Below are 24,095 nucleotides of genomic sequence, written 5' to 3' on the forward strand. Positions count from 1 at the left end.
TACTTTCAGTCACATACGCAAATACCGCGACAAAGGGATGCCGGTCAAAGAGTCATCAACTACCGAGCATAATATTAGTAAGACTTCCAGCCGTGTTTATTTATACGTTTTAAAAATATTTTTTTATTTTTTTTAAATTAATATTTTTTAAATATTTTCATATCATTTTAGTGTGCTAATATCAAAAATAATTTTTTAAAAATAAAAAATATTATTTAATATATTTTCAAATAAAAAACATTTTAAAAAACAAATACTATTATATTTTTAAATACCCTGTAATTGATTGCTTGTAAAGAATTTGCATCGAGATATATTGACTGTAGTTAGCTAGTTGGCATAATTAAAAATAACATAAATAATTGTTGGAAAATTGGTGATAACTTAGTTAAAGTGCATATTTAAGGTTAAAATTTTATTGAAATTTTCCAACATAAACTCTTTAACATAAAAAAATTAAGATGATTTAAATAAATTATAAGTGAATAAAAAAAATAAATCTCAAAGAATAGTTAATTGGCATGTTTTGGTGAAACACAAAAAAATCTCTAAAAGAACTCTATATTATATAATAAATAAATAAAATTTTCTTAGTATTTATAAAATGAAAAGTTTGAAAGTTAAAATTTGATCGAAATAATACCCAAGCTTTTAGAGTAGAGAGGTTCTAAGCAAAGCGAGCTTTAAACTTAAACCAACACACGAGCGTTGGCCCTGCTCGAGCTCATGTTTGGGATTCAGATCGAACCTAGTTATGAGTTTGAGTTTTAATTTATTGTAAAAAGATATTTTAGACAACAAAAAATTATTTTTTATCAACTAGAATTTGGATTTAAGTCTAGTTCATAAAGAATTATTTCTTATAATGGGTGAAAGAAGAATTTCTTAAAAGTTTTTTCTGAATTTTTACACTCTTCCTCACCTGAATTTTAGTGTTTTCTTACAATAACAGTGTTAAACTAGGTTAACAGCTTAAAACAGCGATAATAAAGATTCTATGTACAATTATCCTATGAGATTAATGAATCTCCCGAAATAAGGTCTAAAAATTATTCTTTCAGCTGATTTTGTTATTTTTCCTAAACTTTTTTAAATTTATTATTAATTTTTGGATTTTATATTTATTTTCTTTGTGATTTTGAATTGTTATTTGTTTAATGGTAGAGGTAAGGTTTTTTCTTTTCTTTTTAAATATTTTGTAAACCTCTAAACAGGCATAATTCATTTAAAAAAAAAACAAAACTATAAATTTAATAGTCATATCCGTGACTCTTTTCGTTCATCAAATCTTTTATGTTTTCTCTGGATCATACATGGATGCTAAAGATTTAATGCCGCCATGAGAATGACAAAATAATGCACTTCTTCTTCATACTAGCATTAGTGCTAAGTACCAATCAGCAGCACAATCCCTTCACTATACTAATTACACATTGGTAACTGAGGCTTCCCATCATCAAATGGCCTTGTTGTTGTCCCTCACAAATTGCTGGGCATATACATATATAAACAAGCTGATCCGGACACCCACGTTAAACTAAAAAAAAAAAGCGGTGATGAAACTGATACATCTAGGAACGACTAGAGATAGGTATCAATGCTAATTTAGGCAACCATACAACAAATAAAATGAACTAAGGTATAATTTAACCTATTAAATTTTAAATTTATTTTTTAAAATTTTTTAGTTCGAGTCTTATAAATCTCAGAGTTATTGGAGGCTTACATGATCATTAACTTTAGAATCCATGTGATTAGTCGAGGTGCATACAAGCTGACCCGGATATCACATTAAAAAAATATATTATAAATGCAGCTTACCATAATCTCTCATCCTCTAACTAGAATCTTCTCTTACAAACCGTTCATGTAGGATTACATTGATATTTAGTAATGTATCATGCCGATCTCTTCCCCTTCATTCGAGCTAGGAAGCCTTCTTCACAAATTATTAAAAGTAATTTGTATTGATAATTAAGCTTTTTATCTTTTTTTTCAGCACATAGTACTCAATGTTATCATCATGCTTCATTCTTTTGTGTAACCTGCACAATACTGTATTCAATTTATGATACCAGATTGCCCAATGAATTGATTTGAAGTTTGATCTTCGTCAAGTTTTTTTAATTTATTTTATTTTGTGATAAGAAAATGGGGCCCGGCTCAATGTCTAATCCCAAGAGCCAATGGGGCAATTTTAATTATTCAAATCAAGCTCAAATATTTTGTCTAATTGGATGTTGAACACCGAAGCATTAATGAGAACTTTAAGTATGGTGAGTTTATATGGGATGTGATGACAACTTCTTCCGAGTATCTATCAAAGATTTCCATTCTTTTTTTTAATCATTTTAGTTACATTGAAGCATAAATGTGGTGGTTTAATTACTCTTGTGTTAAAACCAAGAAGATTGTGATGCTTTTCAAGACTCGTAAAAGACTCTAAATGACACTCACTTTCGTAGCTAGAAGTAGACGTTTAAGAAATAATCAACTTCCATTGATCATGGTTTAATTAACGAGCTTATTTTTTAATCGTCATTAAACGAAGCAATCAGTCCGGCATTAAAATTATTCAAAAATACTAAAACAATTAATTTTAAAAAATTAAATTTGAATAAAAGAAAAACAAGTTGAAACTCAATCAATTAGAATAAAACACGTTCCCATCATCAATTTGACCTCTTTGCTGCTTCTTCTTTTTCTCATCATTCCCAGTATTTGCTCCTAAGACAATTGATGTAAATCAGAATCGCTAGGTTGAACAGGTCAATTTGAGCACTAGACATGAGCAAAAAAGGGTGTCCATCCATTTAAAGAGAAACCCATGACGTGAGTGAAATTAAAGACCGTTGAAAACGAGGGAGATTTGTTAAGAGCTTCTTCTTCAAAAAGATGTGAAAATACGTCTCCATCACCCTATTTCCCGGAACGCGGATCCACAATCTTCTTCCGAAGAAAGTTGCAAAAGTCAAACTGAAACTACGATGTAGAAACTTGGGCCGCTAATAGTCGGCGTGATGAACCTGGTCGTTGTCATATCTTTCACCTACTCTTCACGGGGATTTTAGCTCAAGAGGAAAGGAAAGGAATGAAGGCAAAACAATCCACAAATCTAACTTCGGCTCATTTCAAATTCGGACATGGTCTCATAGATGGAATGAGCGGACCCTAATGCCATCAATGCATTGCATGAATTTTTTTGAAAGTGTCTTAGAAGAATCTTTCAATAAGTTGGTACTGTTCTTAAAAGAAGAATTTCATATTATTGATTTATTAGTTGGAAGGTGATTTCAAGGAAATGTTTTACGTAGAATTAACATTGTTATAATAAAAATCAAAATTTCCTCCCGGTGTAGAGTGAATGAATCAAATTGCAATTTTTATTTTTTAGCCTTGTTTTAAAAAATATTCACAAATCTGTTCCCTTTGGAACCTAGAAGGAGTCGGTATCTCCTTCTATAGTCACTTACCCACCAAAGTCAATGTTTCTTTACCAGCTGCTCGATCCACTCATCTAATAATGAACGAGGATGAGATGAAGCTACAGAGTCATACATAATATTGTTTTAAAACCCGACATCATCGGGCGAGTTGATTCGTGATTTCGATAACTCAGTTTCTAGATCATATTATATTTTAATAAAAATAAGAAGAGGATTGACATCTCATAACCTAGTCAAAAATCTGAGTTGATCTTTATCCGGTTTAAATCCATTAATATATTTCTTTCAATTTTTTATAAAATAAAAAATATATATATTAATTTGAGTTTATCCAAATTATGATAACACAGCCGGGGTTTAAAAACTAAGATAGCATGTCCTGATTGTAAATTAAGGTTGAAAACGGAGAAGTTGCCGAAGGGAAAGGAAAAGAACAAAAACAATAAAGCCCAATCAACATAAATTGATAGCCCAAACATGCAGCTCCGGTCTCCAAGCCAATTGGCCCAGCTATGCCTTACTGACGCTTTTTGGCACTGTTTATTTCTGTGATGCAAAAGTATTTTTGAAAAAAAAAATATTTTATTTTATTTTTAGATATTTTTAATTTTCTGGTGTTAAGAAAAAAATAAAAATTAAAAAAATATTGTAATTCAATCTTTACCACAATACTAAACAGACAGGCTGGATGAGTAACCATTGAACGTCTTCCGTGAGACTATTTTGAGAAAGGGCAAACTTAAGCCAAGGCAAGTGTGAGGGCAGTAACCCATTTTGATAATTTTATGGACGAGCTGACTGGGCTGAAAGCATGACACCCATTAAGGCGTCCTCCTTTTCATGATTCCTCTCTCGTATATATATTTCGTGGTTTTTCCATACACCCATGGATATTCAAGAAAAAAAAAAAGTTTAGATTCTCTCGTGTTCCTCTTTTTTCTCTCATGTTGCTAGAATTAAGAACTTTTAAATTAAAATGAATTCATATGATTTTTATACATGTTAGAAATGGAAAGAATATATATAATTGATCATGTTTTTCTTTCAACATCAAAGGATCCAAATCCAAAACAATTGCTCGCACTCGATTCACTGTAATAAGCGAAAAGTTAAGCAAGTTTTTATCCAGAGAATTAGCTCAATTTTATATATATAATAGAATTAATAAATCTTAATTGTCCTCTGAAAAACATGATCTAGAGTGAAAGTTATTGTTACTGAATAATATAACGATGATTTTATTTTTTTTATAAACTTTAACTTGGTACTAAGGGATGTTCGGTCTTTTCCTGAGATTTATTAGTGACTATCAGATTAATTAGGGACAACTTAATCTTTTTACATTTCTACATTGTAATGAAATGATTAAACTACCCATAAAAGCAAAACATAAAATAAACTGACATATATGGGTTTTTTTTTGTATTTTCAACCTAGCTTTTTAGTTGTAATCAAGTTAGTTGAAGGGTAATTTGATATGTTAACATGTATAGAATATAATAAAAAAAACTAAAAAATGACTAGCACATGCAACACACGCGCCAACATGTGGGAGCGTCCATGGTATTTTGACGACTGGTACGACATCTTACAAGGGACAAAAATCTTCTTTCATAGTGTCGTTGGGATCATTGTTGCGTATTCTTCTCATTGGGGTGGCAAATGATGTTGATAATCAAGTGATTTGTTGTTAACAATGCTTTTCTTCTCTCTCATTTCCTAAAAAATTGCTCTAACCATTGAAAAATTTAAAGTTGTCCTCTTATTTATTGAAATTTCAATTTTAATTCTTATTCTTTTGATTTTTAATTTTTAATTTTTCTTCTTAGCCCTGTTGTTAAATTTTGATTTATTTTCAATTTCATCCTTCAATCCCAATTTGTGAGATGTTATTTTTTATAATTTGGTCATTGTTCTTTTGATTTTGTTTCTTTTGCTTTTGTTAAATTGATTTTTCTTTTCAATCTCACCTTTAATTCAAAAATTTATAGTTGTCTTCTAATATAGTTTTTTTGTTTCAATTTTGTTCCTCATTCCTTTAATCACTATTTTTTGTTTAGGATTTTTTTGTATAATTTTTTTGTTTTTTAAATTTCATCATTGAACATTTGATTGGTTGAGAATTTAGTTTTGTGGTTCTTCCATACAGGATGCTTTTAGCCTAATAACACAGGTCACGAGTTTGAAAAGTAAACATAGGTTAACATTGTTTTTTTTTTTTTTGTTTTCTTTTACTTATTTTCTTTTACGATCTCATCATTCGACATTGATTTTTTTTAAAAAAAAAAATAGACCTTGTAATTTTCTTTTTTTCTCTCTTTTATATTAGGTTATTCAAATTTCATGACCAGATCACGAGTTTGGATGATTAAATTGGGTTGACTCAGTCCTTTTTTACGGAGTTGTTTTTTTTTTAAATAGGAATTATAATACTTTTTTTCAATTATGTCCTTCAAAATTTGATTCTTTTTGAAATTATTTTTCATCATTTTTTATATTTTGGCTTTTATTGGGTCATTCCATTAGGATGATCCGAGTCACGGAATTTGGTCGTCTTACCTGGTTTTTATTTTTAGATTATTTTTTTATTTTTTATTTTTCCGGTTTCATACTTCTACAATTGGTTTGTTCATAATCAGATTTTGTGAATTTGTTTCCCGTTTACTTTTTATTGGGTTATTCCACATATATTACTTAATTAGGTTATAGGTTTGTCATACTAACTTGAGGATGACATAGACTGATTTTTTTGTCATTTCTATCTAATTTCATTATCTTGTATTTAATCCATAGTTTTGAAACCGGATTCGGTGGTCGACCCGGTCTATTGATCGGGTCACCGGTAAAAAAAAAATAACACACTTTAAACTTGCGACTCGTCGTCGGGGATATTCTAAAGGTGTGTTTTAAAGGTGAGGTAGAAATACTGTTTTCTTCTTCCTTTATTTGGATTTCATGGACTATAAAAAGACACGTTGCTTCTAGATAGAAATTTTTTCTTCTAATAATCAAATATAAGAAGGCAGCCCCTGTAAGATTTGAATGGGACAAGCTAGCTCATGTCTTTCCTTAATTCAAGTCGTTGTAAGCAGCTTGGGTTGAAGCTGGATATATATTACATACTTGAAGCTTTTGATCATTTATGAGAAGTTTCTGCTGGAGGATTTTGAAGAATATTTGAAAACTTTTGTTGAGATATTGAAGTACTGATCGAAGATATCTAGGCATCTAGCTGTTGAAGGAGGGCTGTCTTCTTGTTTTGGTAAGTTAACTGAATTGTTATGATCAGTTTGCAGTGTATCTTTTCTTGGTCCCAAAACTCTGGTAGCATCTGCTTGCCCCAGTCATTAAAAACGAAGGAGATGATGTCTTTTTTGTTTCGACTGACAACCGCTTGAATACAAAAAAAGAAGGTAGCCGGGTTTCAACCGGGTTTACCCGGGTTGACCGGGTTTCGTCGGGTCAACTTCCCGAAGGGTTTTTACTTAGACTCGGACCAGTCCAGGCTCGGGTCAGCCGGGTCCCGGGTCGACCCGCCGGATCGGTCCGGGTTTCAAAACTATGATTTAATCAACTGTTTTTTTTCTTTAGAATGTTTTTTCAAGTTATCATGATTATTTTTTTAGTTCATTTGCTCTGGTTGCTTTTTTATCATCTAATTAAAATAAAATCAATTTATTTAATTTAGTCAATTCTATAACCCAAGCTATGTTTTTTCTTTTAAAAAAGAACATTCTTATAACATTTGAACATTATTTTTTATAATAATAATAATAAAAATAAAAATTCACTCTATCAAGGTTACACGTCTCGTTTATCTCTGATCTATCTATTCAATCCTGGTTGTTGCCAATGACATGAACCGAACCCCCAAGTGGTTCAAGTTGGGTAGCTTCCATGCACTAGCTATGAATTATTTATAGACAGCTAAGGTGCATTTGATTTTTGGTTGGCATACTTCTATACAGATGGATGTGCCACATCAACCATCAATCTTGATCACAACTCGACACCTGTGCACTTCACGATCGCGACTGCTTTCTCAGAGAGAGATTCACACGAACGAAATATGTTCTTAAAGTGTTTTATAGCCTGTCGGCATTAACGACGTGAACAAATAATTCTCATCCACGTATTAATACTGTATAAAAGATATTTTTATTAGTATTAATGTCATGAAGTTTTTCTTTACAAAAATACTTAAGAGGAAAAGAATTTCAGGCCTTAAGAATTTATACAAATACTATAAATATTCTCTTAATTATTCAAATAAATGAATTGTAATTTTTATTTTTTTATCATATATTCATAGAGTATTTATCACAAAAAATCAAGAATAAATATTTTTATTTTTAGAGATAAACGCTTATCTCTTTATTTATTATAATTTTTTATTATAAAATTATTAACTTAATTATTAAAGAGTCTCAAAACTCCAGGAAGAATTGTTTTGCAGAAAACTAACCAATCATCTATTTTTCTAGTTATTAAAAATAAAATATCAATGTAAGTATATAATTATATTCAAATACTAAAATCTTTTTCATGAGTTTATTGAATTTTTTTGGAGATCATCATAATTTTTTTAAAAAATAATGTAAATTAAAAAGTTAAAAATTTTACTTTTTTTATTAAATCAACATTTTGATTTAATTTAGAAGTCAAAATATTTTTCTTAACAGATATACTTATAATTTAAAAAATTTAAAAAACAACTCAAATCAGTTTGCAAAAACCATACGCGTTGAAAAACTTAGTTCAAATTCAACTCATATACATGATGATTGATGACACTTCATTACAGGGTGGGATTACCATATAAACCTTGTTTAAAATACAAACCATGGCTAAAACTATTATAAAATTATAAAAAAAATATTAATTTGATATTTTTTATTGTAAAGTTTGAGAAAGGAGGCTGAGTTTATCCACTCATCCGATTAAAAACCTAGGAAGAGGATTACAGGGGGAAAGGAAACAAGAAAGATTCACCATTAATAACTGGCATCGGAATCTTTCCGGGTGATCAAACAGGAAGGCAAGTCGGATGGAGCTGGAATACCCCAGAAAGGCCAGTTCAGAATCAGTATAGAAAAGATAACAAAAGACCCACTGTGCAGCGGTAGGATATCGTCACAAATCACGATTTGCACCAGGCAGGTTCTACCCCAGCTGGCCCGTCGAGATTTACTGACGTCGGGGGTTTAGTATATATCTCGGGTGGCACTACTTGAACACATTCATGTGCAGGGATGACACTGTTCAGAGTTCGGAGACCATGTCACATGATAATCTCACATGGACCCCCTGCCCCAATCCTTCCTCTCTCTCTCTCTCTCTCTCTCTCTATATATATATATATATATATATATATATATCCACACTGCAGTGATTGTGAAAAAACTGTGGCCCAATCTTTCTTCGACATTTAAATCCCACCCACGCTCTTTATCTCTTTCTGGTCTCTAACTAACGAGGAGGCACATCTATCGTGTGGCAGTTGAAAACTTAAAATTTATTGATTTAATTTTTATTAAATAAAATTTTAAAATATAATTTATATTATTTTTAAAATAAGAATTGAAATTTGTATAATATATTTAATTTTTATAAAATAAATAAAGATAATGAGATTCAAACTCGTGACCGTTTAGTTATCAAAATTTTGATATTATATCAATAAATTAATTTGATTTAAAAACTTAAATTATTAGATAATCTTCTAATATATTATTTATATTATTTTTTAATAAAAAAACAGTCTAAACCATAAAAATTAGAATGTTGTGAACATATTTAAGAATTATTAACAATTATGTTTCAATATAACTCCGATGATAATTCTATTATGAATATTTTTTTGTTGTAATAATAATTGTTTTTAAAGTATTTTTTATTTAAAAATATATTAAAATAATTTTTTATTTTTTAAAATTTATTTTTAACATTAAAACATTATACAATACAAACAATAGAATGCATTTAAAATCACATCAATATTCTTAATAGAATTATTTAAAAGTTGTTATCTAAAAACTCGTAGCACCTACATGCAACATGCAATAGATTCCATGATCTCCTTTTCTGTTCCAGTGACGTTGATACTTTGGTTTTCATTTTTCAAGAATAATTCCTTTTCTTTTATTATCTCTTGAAAAATGTAATATCATCAGTGAAAATAAATTTAAAAATAAGGCAACCTTTCATCATTGAAGTGGTGTTTCTTAATTGTATATAAACAAGGTCTCGAATACAAATCGAATCGTGTAAGTGAGATTCAAATCTCTAGAGTATAAGTAAAGGGAACATAAAATTATCTGACTTTGATGAACGAATCAAGAGAACAGAATTCTGCAGGAACGTATATGTTTGTCGAGCAGAAAAAAGAACAACAATAAATGATGCGTCCTGGCAAAGGAAAACGTAGTAGTGACTTGTTCAACATGTACCTTTTTAGGATTTAACGTAAGCTAGCTATGTCTGTGAAAACACAGGAACATGGAAAGTGGTGATTGGTGAGAACTGATAAGAAAGACATGGATCGTGCAAACACATGGTGATGCTCTGCAGTATGGACCACTGGATATAGTGGGGGGCACCTTTTGTTTTTCTTCTTGTTTCTCTCGTTCTGAAACTCTTTTTTTTCACTATGTTTGCACGTTTGAAAATAAAATTGAGTGGATGCGGGGGGAAGTCTAACAGTGTTCATGCAAGTCCCAAGCCCTAACTCGCAACGACAGGAGCACATCTGGATTTCAAAGCCTGTCTTCTGTACATATCTCTTCACTAGTGACAAAGTGTCATTGTTCACTGTTTCCTCTAAAAATCTATGCATCGCTCATTTTAAACCAAAAAAACTAATATTGGTCACAAAACTGATCTAATACCTTGATGGTAAGTTATGATATCAGTTGATGGGTCGGGATTTAATTTCTCAAGTTGCTTATATGCGGCATCTACGTACGTAGACTATACGCAGAATATATATATATATATGCGCACCAAAAGGCTAGGCAAAATCTTTCGTAAGAAGTAAATTGAATTTTAATACTTCACCTTTTCTTTTCTTTTCCTAATGTTTTGTTTGACAAGTGGTTAAAAATTATCTTTGTAAAACCTAACTTTATTTGTTTTTTTTTTTTAAAGAGGTGAATTATTAAGGAGATAATGACCGGTAGATTGTTTTTGGATGAACTAATCACTAACAAAACTAAAATAAAAATAATGGTTATTTTACTATCCATTGCACTGTTCACATAAACAGTGCAACTTTTTTTTTTTTCTCTTTTTTTTTCATTTTTTTCCTGTTCATTGCACCACCCATGCAATTTTCTTAAATTTTTTTCTGTTCATAATTAAATAGTGTTGTTTTTTTTTTCTCGTCGAATTTGATTTATTTGTAATTTTATCCTTTCAATATATAATAACATGATTTTATATATCAAACTTTTTTTTCCATATTCTCACATACTGTGAAAGTTACGTATGTATCAAAACGAAGACAGATGCATTTGTGATCATTAACAATGTAAGAACGATCGAATCGTGGGTTTCCTAGGAAGGAAAATTAGAAAGTATTCGACCCATTCACTTGCTTGCTTGCTTCTCTCAAATTTGCCTCTCTTCACTTGCAATTAGCCTATTAACACAATCAAGAGTGTTATAAAGCTTGTGACCAAAAGGAGAAATGCTTTCCCAGATAAGGAAGCGGAACCTTCATCTCTTATAACTGTCTTGAAAGAAAAAAGAAAGAACGTTTTTCCTGATCTTTTCGATTTTACCTTGACGGTAGAAATCTCCTTCCTTCACGCCAAACGTCACCGTAGTAGAGTCGGTGGGCTTGAAGTCATCATGAGCAAAAGAGCCCGAGACAAAAGCAGAAAAGTGCAGTCCTCGAAAAGAGAAAAAACCAGGGACAAAAGCCGAATATGTGAAGGTGGCCCAGATATCTTAGGTGAGAGATGCAGATAGAAAGAAAGAGAGAAGGAAATTTAAAGAGTGGTCAGCTGTGCTCCAATTCACATATTTTTCCTTTCCCATCAACCCCCCCAGAAAAATAAACAAATACCACACGAGTCTCGGCGTTTCCAACTTTCAAAATGTTTTCAAAACACATTCTTCTCCTGTCATCGAGCATGCCCTCCCTAGTCCATCCACATTTTCAACAGCCAGAAGTTAAATAATTGCACATTTCTCCTCCACCCACTATCACATAAAAATTAAAATAGGCTGTTGTGGTAGCTACTAGCTAGCTGTATTACCACTGCCAATTATTATAGTTTTTTTAATCAAATAAAATAGTTTGCCCCCGCATACCCTTCAATAATTTAATTTTAGTTTTGAAAAAACCACTATTTAAAGGGCCTCTCCTCCTCCATTCTCCTCATCCAATTAGCTCCCCTTCAGGAGTACTCTCTACGCTCAGGTAATGCTAGCTCTAGAACCTTGAATATGCTTGCATCTTGATTCTTCTCATGCTTAACATCTCTAAAGTCCCTTTAAGGTCTTATATTGTGTGTCAAGAACTAACATTTCTTTTGAAATGTGCAGAGATATGGCTGCTTCTCTATGGACTTTGTTTCTTGGCATGCTGTTTATGGTATCTGGGACAATGGGAGCTCCCCCAAGGAAGCCAGTGGATGTGCCTTTTGGAAGGAACTATGTTCCTACATGGGCTTTTGACCACATTAAGTACTTCAATGGAGGCTCAGAGATACAGCTCCAGTTGGATAATTACACGGGTATATTATAATCAGATCAATCATTTTTTTTTGCTATCCATCGTTCATTGCATTTCAACACAGCTTCCTGGCTTTTTATTTCTTGTTTTTCTTCATCAAAACATAGTAAGTATATCGTGCTAACATTAGGGGGTTTGATATTGCGAAGGTACTGGTTTCCAATCAAAAGGGTCATACTTATTTGGCCATTTCAGTATGCAAATGAAGTTGGTTCCTGGTGATTCAGCTGGAACAGTTACTGCTTTCTATGTAAGCGTTTCTCATCACATCGTGACTGATCATTTTCATCTCACTTCTTTAGGATTTTAGAAGATCTTTCCCTTTATCATCATTCCCAACTTCTAAGTTCTAATTCCATTTTTTTAACATCAAGTTATTATTCGCGTGTTTCTTTGGCAGCTATCTTCACAAAACTCAGAGCATGATGAGATAGACTTTGAGTTCTTAGGAAACAGGACTGGCCAGCCTTACATTTTGCAGACAAATGTTTTCACAGGAGGCAAGGGAGACAGAGAACAGAGGATTTACCTCTGGTTTGACCCAACCATAAGATACCACTCTTACTCCGTCCTATGGAATTCGTACCTGGTAGTGTAAGTATCCTTTCCTATTATATCTTTCTGCATTAGTTTTATAGGAACCTTCTCACAAAAAGAAGAAAGTCTCCACTCCTCAACCGACTAAATTTCGTTTTCAAATTAGTTAGATTGGGCTATACAGATCCTTTCTCTTTTCAGCAGCTCTGCTATAGGCTAAACTCTTGAGGGTTTCTTGTGACTGCAACATAGATGGTCGGTGGTGGTGGGTCTATCAATCTTTTAGATTTCGTCCCCTGAAAAAGAATGAACAAGTTTGGTATCTAACTACACTTTTTTTTGTCCTTCAAATCCAAAAGTTTGGCCTTGGCATGGAGTGATCCTCAACACCTAACTAAAATAATGTAGCAACATAAATGAATTCTAGCTAACACATTGATGCAACTGGCATCCAACTAAATTTATTGCCAAAAAACACAGATATGAAATGAAGAAACAAATCAACAAAACCTTGGAGGACTTTGTGCTGAAATTTGGTAAAAGTAGGTTTCTTTTCTGACTTGAAATTTTTGTTTTCAACTATCGGTCCCGACATAACTTTTGAGCTGGTCTACACTTTTTTCTCCTTTCTAATTTGATTATGTAAAATGGACAATTTATAACATAAACTTGGGCCATCCTGTTCTTATAAAGTAAATCGCGCATGTGCCAAGCATGGTATATGATGAAAAATCCAATCTGATCAACCGTAAAATTTAATACTCTTATCAATCAATTTGTTTAATAATATAGTATTTAATTAACTCTTGTACATGCAGTTTATTTTAATAAGTTGCAGTGCAAGTGGCATGTTCTTGGCAACGTTCATGTGTGCGTGATCATTTCTATATGAGAAATGGGTTAAAACGAATTTTTTGGATGTGCTGCTGGATTAATTATATGAGTGGTGTCCTTCAGGTTCTTCGTGGATGATGTGCCAATCAGAGTGTTCAAGAACTGCAAAGACTTGGGAGTGAAATTTCCTTTCAACCAGCCAATGAAGATATACTCAAGCCTATGGAACGCCGATGATTGGGCTACCAGGGGTGGACTTGAGAAGACAGACTGGTCCAAGGCACCCTTTATAGCTTCCTACAAGAGCTTCCACATAGATGGGTGTGAGGCCTCCGTGGAAGCGAAATTCTGTGCCACACAGGGTACCAGATGGTGGGACCAGAAGGAGTTCCAGGATCTTGATGCCTTGCAATACAGGAGGCTCAGATGGGTACGCCAGAAATACACCATCTACAACTACTGCACTGATAGATCAAGATACCCTTCACTGCCACCAGAATGCAAGAGAGACAGAGACATATAAAGTATAATGTTGGAGACCAAGCATGTTGATGCTGGCTATATGATTGGATTAATGTTGATTGACGAAGCCCCACTAGCTCTTAATTTCCACACAGCTGCTTCCATCCTGTTTTTCACCTATAATTGAGAGCGTGATTTATGGCTCTTCTGTCATCATCAGTCAACACCTGCTCAAGGATTTCTACTGTTTTATCATTTTTTAAACATCAGTCTTACCGTTTGTATTACTCTACAAAACGTATCCACTGGATACAAGTTCTCGTTATTACTCTCGGCTTGCCCTCCTTCTGATGAAGTTAATGAAAATAATTGCTATTCTTTACCTTGCCTGTTTCCTTTGATTAATGAGCTGTCCAAGGTTTGGTGTTCTGACATGAATGATACTTCCACGTGTTCACATGCATGGATTTAAAGTTGACCTGCTTGATTCAATCACTGGTTAAATGTGCCCTCCATCCATAGAACACATTTGCATATATATGCATATTTCTTACTTGTCTATGTATTTGAGAATGAAAAAACTGGTAAATCTTTTCTAAAAGAAAAATATTATCTCTGGACGTTACTGGACAATTTCTCAAACAGATGAAACGAAGTCATTATGCAACGATATTCGATAACTTTCTTCTCTCTCAAATTCAATACAAAATTTGACACAAGCGAGTTTATACCTACCATGCTATTTTTTTTTATTTTAGTTTAACGTGGGTGTCCGGATCAGCTTGCGCGCACCTCGACTAATCCCACGGGTCCTGAAATTAACGACCATGTAAGTCTCCAGTGACCATCATATGAGCAACCACAGGGCTCGAACCTGAGACTACAGAGGGAGCAAACCTCTTAGTCTCAAGCTTTTACCACTAGGTCACCACCTAAATGGTTCTACCATGCTATTTTTACTTCTACTATTAAGATGCGAGGGCACTCAACATCGTAAAATACGGGTAAATTATTTTTTTGATTTTGCAACCAGGTTTTTAATATTATACTTTGCAACATGGTCAAAATAAATTTTAAAAATCAATGAAAAATTAATAAAAATCAACGAAAAAATAATAATACCGATATATATATATATATATATATATATAAGGAGGGCACTTCCTCTCTTCATGCTAACCTTTCTCCTCTCTCACATGCTTCATTAATTAAATCAAGCCCTTGAAAATGGAAGCAAGCTTTCTCTCCCCAATCAAAACCACTTCTTCACCTGTTGCCCCATTATAGTTTGCTAGCGGCACACAACAAGGAAAAAAAAAATTTCTTTCACAGGCAACACACAACAAGCAATAAACCTAAAATTGTTGGCTTTAATACCAGCTAATACAGACAGAAGTTAAAAACAACAACAAACAAAGAACATAAAATCTTTGATGAGTGAAAAGGGATGCATATATGAAACCTAAATTCACAAATTTATTCTCTTTAAAATAACAATACCGAAGTCCTCCTTTGGAACTTTTATAAATCCTTAAATATGTTAGAAACCCTATGGCCTTTATAGTGACATAGTGGCTATAATAGGAAAAACAACTTCCAAAAAATCTATAAAAATTTAAACACGATTTAACAATCAGAGAAAAAGTTATGGCTCTTTCGAGTTATTATTCTTGTATGGAGCGATAAGACCTTTTTTTAGGCTTAGACCTGTTTTATTGGTCCATAAATATATATGTTAAATCATCTGTATAATATATTTTAAACAGATCTTTATCTAAATATGATAGAACTATACTTACCTATTCAAAATCACTTATTATAAAAACTCGTCTGCTTCATATGAGATTCCGCGATGTATCAAACACAGTATTGCTAGTGACTTCATATTCTTGCCTCATGGCTCGTCCCCGACGGACTGCTATGCTACATATAAATTGTTTCTTTAGTCCTTTGGGTTCTGCTCTACTCTTTTTAAAATAGAATGCTAAGCTTTTCATTAACTTTGGAACGATGAATACATTTGCAATGGATCAAAATAACAAAAGGGCTGAAGGTCAGCTGATCACAATTAAAAATATTTAAACTTTTGATTTATGAATCTGATCACTGGCAATACCATGATCAATAGAAGAAGTTCCTTGGAAAATAAAAATAAAAGAGCAATGAGCTCCAAGTTATTACTTTCCCCCCTTTTAGTTACATAGAGGGCTCAAGGCCCAAACCTAAAGAGTAAAATCTAAGGATGGGCCTAGGGCCTGTCCTACAAGCTCTTAAGCTATCAAGAAAATAAATTTGGAAGGGTGGGAGTTGTTACACTACGGGCATAAAATTAATGCAATCGAGTGTAAAATTGTAAATGACGATTGCTCATAATTTTTTAATTAATATTTTCCTTCTATATTAGGTGAAGTAAGTAAGAATATCAAGCTTTCCATAGAATTTGATAAAGTTATTTTGCGATTTTTTTTTTTTTTTACATTTCACAGAAGTCGAAGCCATTTGAAATTTCTCAATGGTCTTCGTTTTTTCTTGGGCCACCACAGCCCACATTTACAAGTAATTCGAAACTGGGATTAATTGTGAAATAATGATATGGGCCAGCACAAGAGGTCCATCATCTTCAGATTAAACACTAGGCCCACCAACAAACCCAAAAGCCGGAAAAAAAACCCTAGACGCCAATTAGGGCATCCAAAAATGAGAGTACCATATAAAAGCCAGAAAATGTAAGCAGCAAACTTCTCCCATTGTAGTGATATTAGCAGCAGCAGCAGCAAGGATGCCGGCTGGACACGGTGTGCGATCAAGGACCAGAGATCTCTTCGCTCGTCCCTTCAGGAAGAAGGGTTACATCCCCCTCTCCACTTATCTCAGAACATACAAGGTAGGCGACTATGTCGACGTCAAGGTAAACGGCGCCGTTCACAAAGGCATGCCCCACAAGTTCTACCATGGCCGCACCGGTCGCGTCTGGAATGTCACCAAGCGCGCTATTGGTGTCGTCATCAACAAGCAGGCACGAGATCTATCTATATAATTAAAATTTTATGTAGTTTTTCATTTTTCATTTATGATTTTGGAAAACTAAAGTCAAAACTTTTGTAGGTTGGGAATAGGATTATTGGGAAGAAAATTCATGTTAGGGTGGAGCATGTGCAGCCGTCGAGGTGCAGGGAGGAGTTTAAGTTGAGGAAGAAGAAGAATGATGAGTTGAAGGCTGAGGCCAAAGCTTGTGGTGAAAAGATTAGCACTAAGAGGCAGCCTCAAGGACCTAAGCCTGGATTTATGTTGGAGGGTGCTACTCTTGAAACTGTCACTCCCATTCCTTATGATGTGGTCAATGATCTCAAGGGTGGTTATTGATTTTTCTTATTTATGATTTCCTATGCTTTCAGTGTTATCAAGAATTTCTCCTGTTTTGTGAGACGTGGATGAACGTGTACTTTTGTTATGTGTAATTTAGCTTAATACAAAGTAGACTACTATTATTTAGCATTATCCTTTCGTGTGAGATATGTTTGTCTTTCCTTTGGTTCTGATGAAATTGACTACGTATCAATCTGAATAGATTAATTTGGGGGTTTCAGTCTGATTTTCTTTTAATGAATTTGCATTTTCTATGCTGCTGGCACATCTGAATTGTTGCTGTTTCTGCTGCTGTGAGTGTTAGCTAGGGCAAATGATGCATTAGGGTGTAGCAATTGGTTTGCCATTCTTAGTGGCTTGTTGAGGAATTAGTTTGGACATGTAGTTGAATGGGTTCTGTGGGTCGTTGTGCTTGTTATTGCTTCCGATAGATTTGAAAATATTGTACGCTTATATGCTTTGTTTGAGAATGTCCTCAATGTCTTTGGATGGAGGTTTGTTGTGATTGCTGTTCGTGAGTTTGAGGTTTGTTCTGATACCATTTTGGATTTTCATCTTCCTTAAAGACCATTTCTTTCTGGTTGCCATCCATTGAGCTTTGAACCTCGGTTACCAACATAGAGGCTCTACTTTCAGGTGTATTTATGTCACTAATTACTGGAAATGTAAAGTATCTACACTTATCAAGTCTTGCTCTGAAGGTGTTGATTTTGGAATTTGTTGATGCTTAGCCTTCTTGGTTTTTCTGACACCTCCTCCTCCTATTCGTCCTCCAAAATTAACACTCCATTATTGACTCTCAGTATTCCAGTGAATAAAACGATGAATCCCAACATTTCCGTGGCTAATCCTAAACTCTCTTCCTTGATCAGTGGTCCAGCAACTGCACTTCTGCTTGATTTATTAATTGTTTACCCTATTTGTTATGGGAAATCGATGCTATCTGTATTATTTGTTTGGTTACGTCATGAGATGTGGATTTTAATGACGAAACTTTTTTCATAATCCTCATCTTTTTATGTTTTACATTTGATTCGTTTCTCATATAGTAAAATTGGCGTCAAGCTGAGATTTTTCTGAGTTGTAAATGCATGAAAAGTGTCTGCATAACAATAATTTGTTTTCTCAGTAGAACAAGAGAAACATGTGACAATAACATTGCATCTTCATCACAAGGGACTTGTTTCCTTACATGTGGCATGTTATGAGAAAGTTTGAAGGCGTTCTGCGATCATGATCAGCGAGGGCAGAACATACGTTCTGATTCTCAAGATCAAGGATTTTAGGTACATCGATCAAGGCTAGGATATGAGTGGGACCGATATAACGAGCCTTCCAGAAAATTATGTGTTGTCGAGAAATTGCTTTGTTTTTACCTGATACGACTAAAATACTTGGGAACGTCTTCTCTCTCTCCCTCTCCATCTCTCTCTTCAATCCAACCCTTTCTGTCTTTTTCTTTCAATCTTATCCTTATTTAAAAAAATAAAAATTTAATGGAGTTGTTTTTAGTTCTATTAAATTGGATATATCATATCTAATTAATTTTTTCTATTGTTTTTATTTTTTTAATATCATCGTTGTATTTATTTTAATGGTACCTCTAGACTGGCCAAGTTTTGATATAAATAAGAAGTTTGGTTGGATTTTTTTTTTAATTTTAATTTTGTTTTTGAATTTTTTTATTAATCAAATTAGTCGTTTTTAGATTGGTAAGTCAATTAAATGAATCAACTTTTCTAGACAATTAGAATATTTTAAGATTAGCCCATTAGATGGGTTTAATAATAATAATAAATATTTGTGATTAAATCTGTAGCATAGTGCTAAACAAGTCATTATAGAGAAGCACAAGCATATGGGCCTATGGCCCTTGCATTGCTGCGGGTTCGCTTTTGACATATATTTAACTTAATTTTATAGTGATTAAAATAAACATGGATAAAAGGTTTAAAGGAGCCCTCCTCTGTCCTAAATTATTATAGTAAAATTTTAGTATTTTGAGTTCGTTGACGTCTATTTAAAAAATATTAGATAGCATAACGTTTATCCTTTCTTTCTATAACGTGATATTACTTAGTTTTTCTAAAGATTATAATTAATAGATAATATTTATACTATTATTAAGACTAAAATAGAATTTTCTTATAAGTATTTATTAAATAAATAAATTTAAATTGATAAAACTGAAGGAAAAAAACTGTAAGCTTTAATTATGTTTATTCCAATCCCGATATTATCTTTAACTTTGTGATTTTATACACACACAAATAAATAAATAAATAAATAGCTCAAGTTGAGAAATATCTATATACTAGGACGCTTGAGCTTAATTACCTGTCTAGGTCAGACTTCCCTAGCTTGGGTGCTAAAAAAATAAAAATAGCGAGAAGGTGGCGCCAGGATTTTCCACCATGTACGGAATCATCCTAGAAGGGAGAGCGAGGCTAGAAGCACAACACTGTGACTTCAGATTCACTAGATTATACAGAAGTTGAAGAATAAGTAAACTCAAACAAAGTGGAGTTTACTGTTTCACGATGAACAAGAACAACAATCGAGCCTCAATCCCAAGCCACTTGGGGTTAGCAAGATGGATCCTTTTGCGTCATGCCATGCGATCATATATCAAAAACTCCAATGTCAAGAGATTTTAAATCCTTTGATAGCATTAGACAGAAAGCATCTACTTTGGTTTAGGTTTTTTTTTTCAAGTTCATATAATTAAGGTGATATAGAGCATTAGTCTTTCTAGCCTTTTCATTTCACACATTGTTTCTAAGTTTGACTACCAAACATTTTATTGCTATGCTCCTCATTGTGGGACGATGGGGATACTATGCTTACGGACTTTTGTTCTCTCCATTTCTTTATTGATTAAATTTCCTATATTCGTCAAAAAATTGGTCTATAAGCCTCGGTATAGTAGTTGTAAGTTGCCAAAAAAAAAGGAAAAAGAGGTATAGTATCGGTGATGATTCATTATTTTTTACTCAATGAAAAATCTTAAAACCATAACAAGATGATAACCCAAGCGAACATGAGTCTGACAAGCTGTCAAACCCAACTTGGATTTGACCACGTGTTGAGCCCAAATGAATGTTGGCTTGGCGAACTGCAGACCCAACATACTTGAGTTTGGCCACGTGCAAAGCCCAAGTGAATGTGGGTCTAGTGAGTTTTCAAGCTCAATATACTTGGGTTCGGCCACGTGTTGAGCCCAAATCAACGTGAGTCTGACGAGGTTTCAAATCCAACATACTTAGGTTTGACCATGTGTTAAGCCCAAGTAAACGAGGGTTTGATGAACTGTCAAACCCAATATACTTGGATTTAGCCACGTGAGAAGCCCAAGAAAATAAGGGTTTGTCGAGCTACCAGACTTATCTCCCCTATTCTTGGCTACACGTCAAACCCCATTGATATAAAGGTCGTTATAGATCCATGTTAGGAGCATAAGGCCCTATTTATTTATTTTTAAAATTGCTAACATAAACTATTCATGTCAGAAAAAATCATCTTCCCACATCTATAGGTGTATAAAAGGTCTCCTAAGGGCCTACCATATTCTTATCTCATTAATGATCTGCAGGGGATATTTGTCTCTCATTAATAATATGTAAGGAATTTTTATCTCTCATTGATGTCATCAGGATAAAATGAATCCAACCCCTCTACTCCATCAAAACGAAAAGGTTCAGAGATTATAAGTACTCCCTGAACCATCCAAATAAAAGGTTCATAAATTTCTACTCTCAACATTCATATCTTAATTATTAGAGCATTTATCATACCAAAACAATAATAAACACATTTGTTCTTGGAATTTAAAACTCTTTATTTGATTTATCAAAATCCTTTATTTAAAAGTCATTGACTTCATCATCATAGGGTCTCTAAATCCCATCAAAATGGATTGTTTTGTAGGTGTTAGGACTCTTACCATTAATTATAAACTCCTTAGGCTATTAAGAGAGAAATATTGATATAAGCATATGATTAATCCCTTGCAAACATCAAATAACCTCATTTTTTATCATATCGAATTCTGGGACATCATCAATTAGTACTGCGGTGAAGAACTATCAAAAAGGCATTAACTGCTCTACAGGTTTATTGATATCCCTAATAATCATCAATGGTAAACAATCAAGACACTCCTCAAATAGAATATGTAACATACCTCCCTGCCACAACATACACTTCTGCCTAGCCAACCCTTCAATAGTTTGTCAACCAAGTGCAACTCCTCACCTAAGCTATATTGCCAACTCAAAGGCCAAATCATACTTTACCACCTCAGAAAGTCTTAACACCTGTGACAACACCCTCATTTACACCTCCATATCAACTGGTTACATCTGGGGTTTGTAAATAGTTACACTAGCTAGAAGAGTATGGGTAGAATGAAACGATGAGGGTTTTCAGCCTCATCGGTCACAAAGCCCTTCCAAAGAGTGTTAACGTCGTCATGATGCTCATACATATAATGAGTATTTTAGACACCTATTTGCCCATCGCAAGATGGAGGCTAGCTATCGATCTCGTTGTTCTATGCTAGAAACCTATAGACATAGTAGTGGAAAGCAGCTTGCAGGAGAGTATATGCACGAAAATGTCTACACTCCCCCATTAAATTTAAAACTCTTCCTTATCAAAATGAGTGTTACGTATATGTATACCTAATGGTTATATTTATACTAAGATGAACTTGAATAACCATGACAGTCTTGTAGACCCAAAGAAACATGTGCAAAATGTATGAAGTAGGTTGGAATTGGCCATCCAAGATAGTCATGCTATGTGAAAGATCCTCCTCATAACCTTTAAGGGGTTAGTATGTGCATGGTATAATAATTTAGAGTCAAACTCTATTACAAGCTTTGATGACCTTTGTACCAAGCTAGTGACGCGGTTCAACACAAGTATCCCAGCTAAAAAAAGTTCCACTGAACTTTACTTTTTAGAGTCACTCGGACAGATGACGAGTCCACACAAACATACCTTAAGAGGTTTAATAAGAAAATGCCCAAGGTCGAAAAATTAATCGAGCCTATGGATTTTAAAGCCTTGATAAGTGGAGTAAAGGGAAGAGCTTTATAGAAAATACTATATGATCTACCGAACAAAAGCTTGTTTAAAGTGAAGTAGGCCAAGGAGAATTATATTCGAGTGGACATGGCAAGTGTATTACTTAATGGTCCCTGTAGTTTCTTTAAAGAAAATTTATCTTAGAGGTCTCCCAAATGAGATAACTCTTCTAAAAGAGACAACAACCTTAGAAAAAGTCAAAAGAGGTTAATCAGGGAATGAATGAGCTAAAATCATACTCCGACATAGAGCAATCAAATTATTGCATAGCCTTTCCTAATCCTTATTGAAGAGTTGTTGAGGTTGTGATAGAGAAGATGTACCAACAACTGTAGTGAGATCTGTGGCACGTCTCATTCCATGAGTGACTTAATTGTTTGTTTTTTTTATGGTAATTAGGGATGTCAATAAACTAATTCTGAAAAAATAATCGATGGCTTTTTTTATCAGTTTCTCACAGATAACACCAATTAATGATGTCCTAAAATCCACTATGTTCGAGAATGAGAATCTTGAGTGTTTGGATAAAGGATAGTCATTTGCTCACTTCTATAATCCCTGCCTTCAAAGTTTGAAGAAATTGATAATTAGCGATAAAAATCTTGACACTAGTAAAAACAGTCATGTTTTGTGGGATTTAGGGACCCTCTGATGGTAAAATCAATGACTTTTTATAAGAGATTGCAATAAATAAAGGAATAAGCTTTTAATTTAAGAACATAAGTGTTTGTTCTTATTTATGCATGATCAATAAATGCTTTAAGAATATAAATACACCTATAGGATAGAAAAGATCTTAACCTTATTATCTGGATAGTTCAGAGGATATTTATAGACCTTAAACTTTTTATTTTGTTAATGGAGTGGAGAGTCATTTCCTCTTGAAAACACAGACGAGAAAAAAATATATCTTACAAAACATTAATGTTGATAGAAATAACTCTTACTTCGACATTAATTTTAATGGAAATATAAAGGATCCGTATGAGGATTTATATACTATTATATATGCAACATTAATATTGATGGGAATAGACCTTAATCAACATTAATGATGATTTGAACAAGATAGACTTTTATATGCCTAGGAGTGTAGAGAAAAGACTATCGTAGGTCCTTAACATTTCATGTTAAGGATTATAAAATAATCTTGCGACCTAATATGAAGCCTATAAAGATTTTCAATTTTACATCTATCTGGACTCCACCAAATGTTAAGCTCAGGGATGTTGTGTCTGATAGTTTTCTAAACTCGTATGTACTTCGACTCAATGTGTAATTGAACCTAAGGATGTTGAGTCTGAGAGTTTTTCAGACCCGCATGTACTTAGGTTCGGTGCATAGCTAAGCCTAAGTCTTCACCTTGTGTTTGGTCTTTTTTAGAACATGGGTTTTACACAAAAATAATATATAGAAAACATGTTGATCCATCCCTTATGTTACCACATGATAAAGTGGTGCTTGGTACTACTAGTGATTTATACAAATTTATGTTCCCTTTGAATTCCTTCTATGTGCACAAACTCCTCTACATGTTTCATAGATTATGCACACCTGCTTGAACTGACTACTAAATATATATTATAGGGAATCTAAAATGGATAAAACATAAGTTGTTT

The 24,095-nt window shown here is 33.3% G+C and overlaps 2 protein-coding genes across 3 annotated transcripts; both read left to right on the forward strand.

The window, feature by feature from the left end:
• The first annotated feature begins 11,706 nt into the window (after positions 1-11,706).
• On the forward strand, positions 11,707-14,401 carry LOC7491445 (xyloglucan endotransglucosylase protein 34). Of its 2 annotated transcripts, XM_002297859.4 has the most exons (5): positions 11,707-11,871; positions 11,997-12,187; positions 12,336-12,436; positions 12,587-12,780; positions 13,681-14,401. In XM_002297859.4, the coding sequence occupies exons 2-5, from the start codon at positions 12,001-12,003 to the stop codon at positions 14,078-14,080; spliced, it is 882 nt and encodes a 293-aa protein (XP_002297895.1). In that variant the 5' UTR covers positions 11,707-11,871; positions 11,997-12,000; the 3' UTR covers positions 14,081-14,401. The 2 variants fall into 2 exon arrangements, with proteins under 2 accessions (XP_002297895.1, XP_052303134.1); XM_052447174.1 differs by lacking the exon at positions 11,707-11,871 and having other exon boundaries at positions 11,989-12,187.
• A 2,320-nt stretch (positions 14,402-16,721) lies between these two features.
• LOC7467867 (60S ribosomal protein L21-1) lies at positions 16,722-17,517 on the forward strand. The gene is made up of 2 exons (XM_002297860.4): positions 16,722-17,035; positions 17,125-17,517. The coding sequence occupies exons 1-2, from the start codon at positions 16,799-16,801 to the stop codon at positions 17,380-17,382; spliced, it is 495 nt and encodes a 164-aa protein (XP_002297896.1). The 5' UTR covers positions 16,722-16,798; the 3' UTR covers positions 17,383-17,517.
• Positions 17,518-24,095: the final 6,578 nt, after the last annotated feature.

Source organism: Populus trichocarpa, chromosome 1 (assembly GCF_000002775.5).
Source record: "Populus trichocarpa isolate Nisqually-1 chromosome 1, P.trichocarpa_v4.1, whole genome shotgun sequence".
In the NCBI taxonomy this organism is placed as follows: domain Eukaryota; kingdom Viridiplantae; phylum Streptophyta; class Magnoliopsida; order Malpighiales; family Salicaceae; genus Populus; species Populus trichocarpa.

Bases quoted from the DNA above. Each gene is read 5' to 3' on its own strand.
- LOC7491445 (XM_052447174.1), top strand. From the start codon at position 11,989: ATGTGCAGAGATATGGCTGCTTCTCTATGGACTTTGTTTCTTGGCATG. The intron at 12,188-12,335 runs GTATATTATAAT...GATATTGCGAAG, and splicing joins CCAGTTGGATAATTACACGG to GTACTGGTTTCCAATCAAAA. The intron at 12,437-12,586 runs GTAAGCGTTTCT...TTTCTTTGGCAG, and splicing joins GAACAGTTACTGCTTTCTAT to CTATCTTCACAAAACTCAGA.
- LOC7467867 (XM_002297860.4), top strand. From the start codon at position 16,799: ATGCCGGCTGGACACGGTGTGCGATCAAGGACCAGAGATCTCTTCGCT. The intron at 17,036-17,124 runs GCACGAGATCTA...AAACTTTTGTAG, and splicing joins GTGTCGTCATCAACAAGCAG to GTTGGGAATAGGATTATTGG.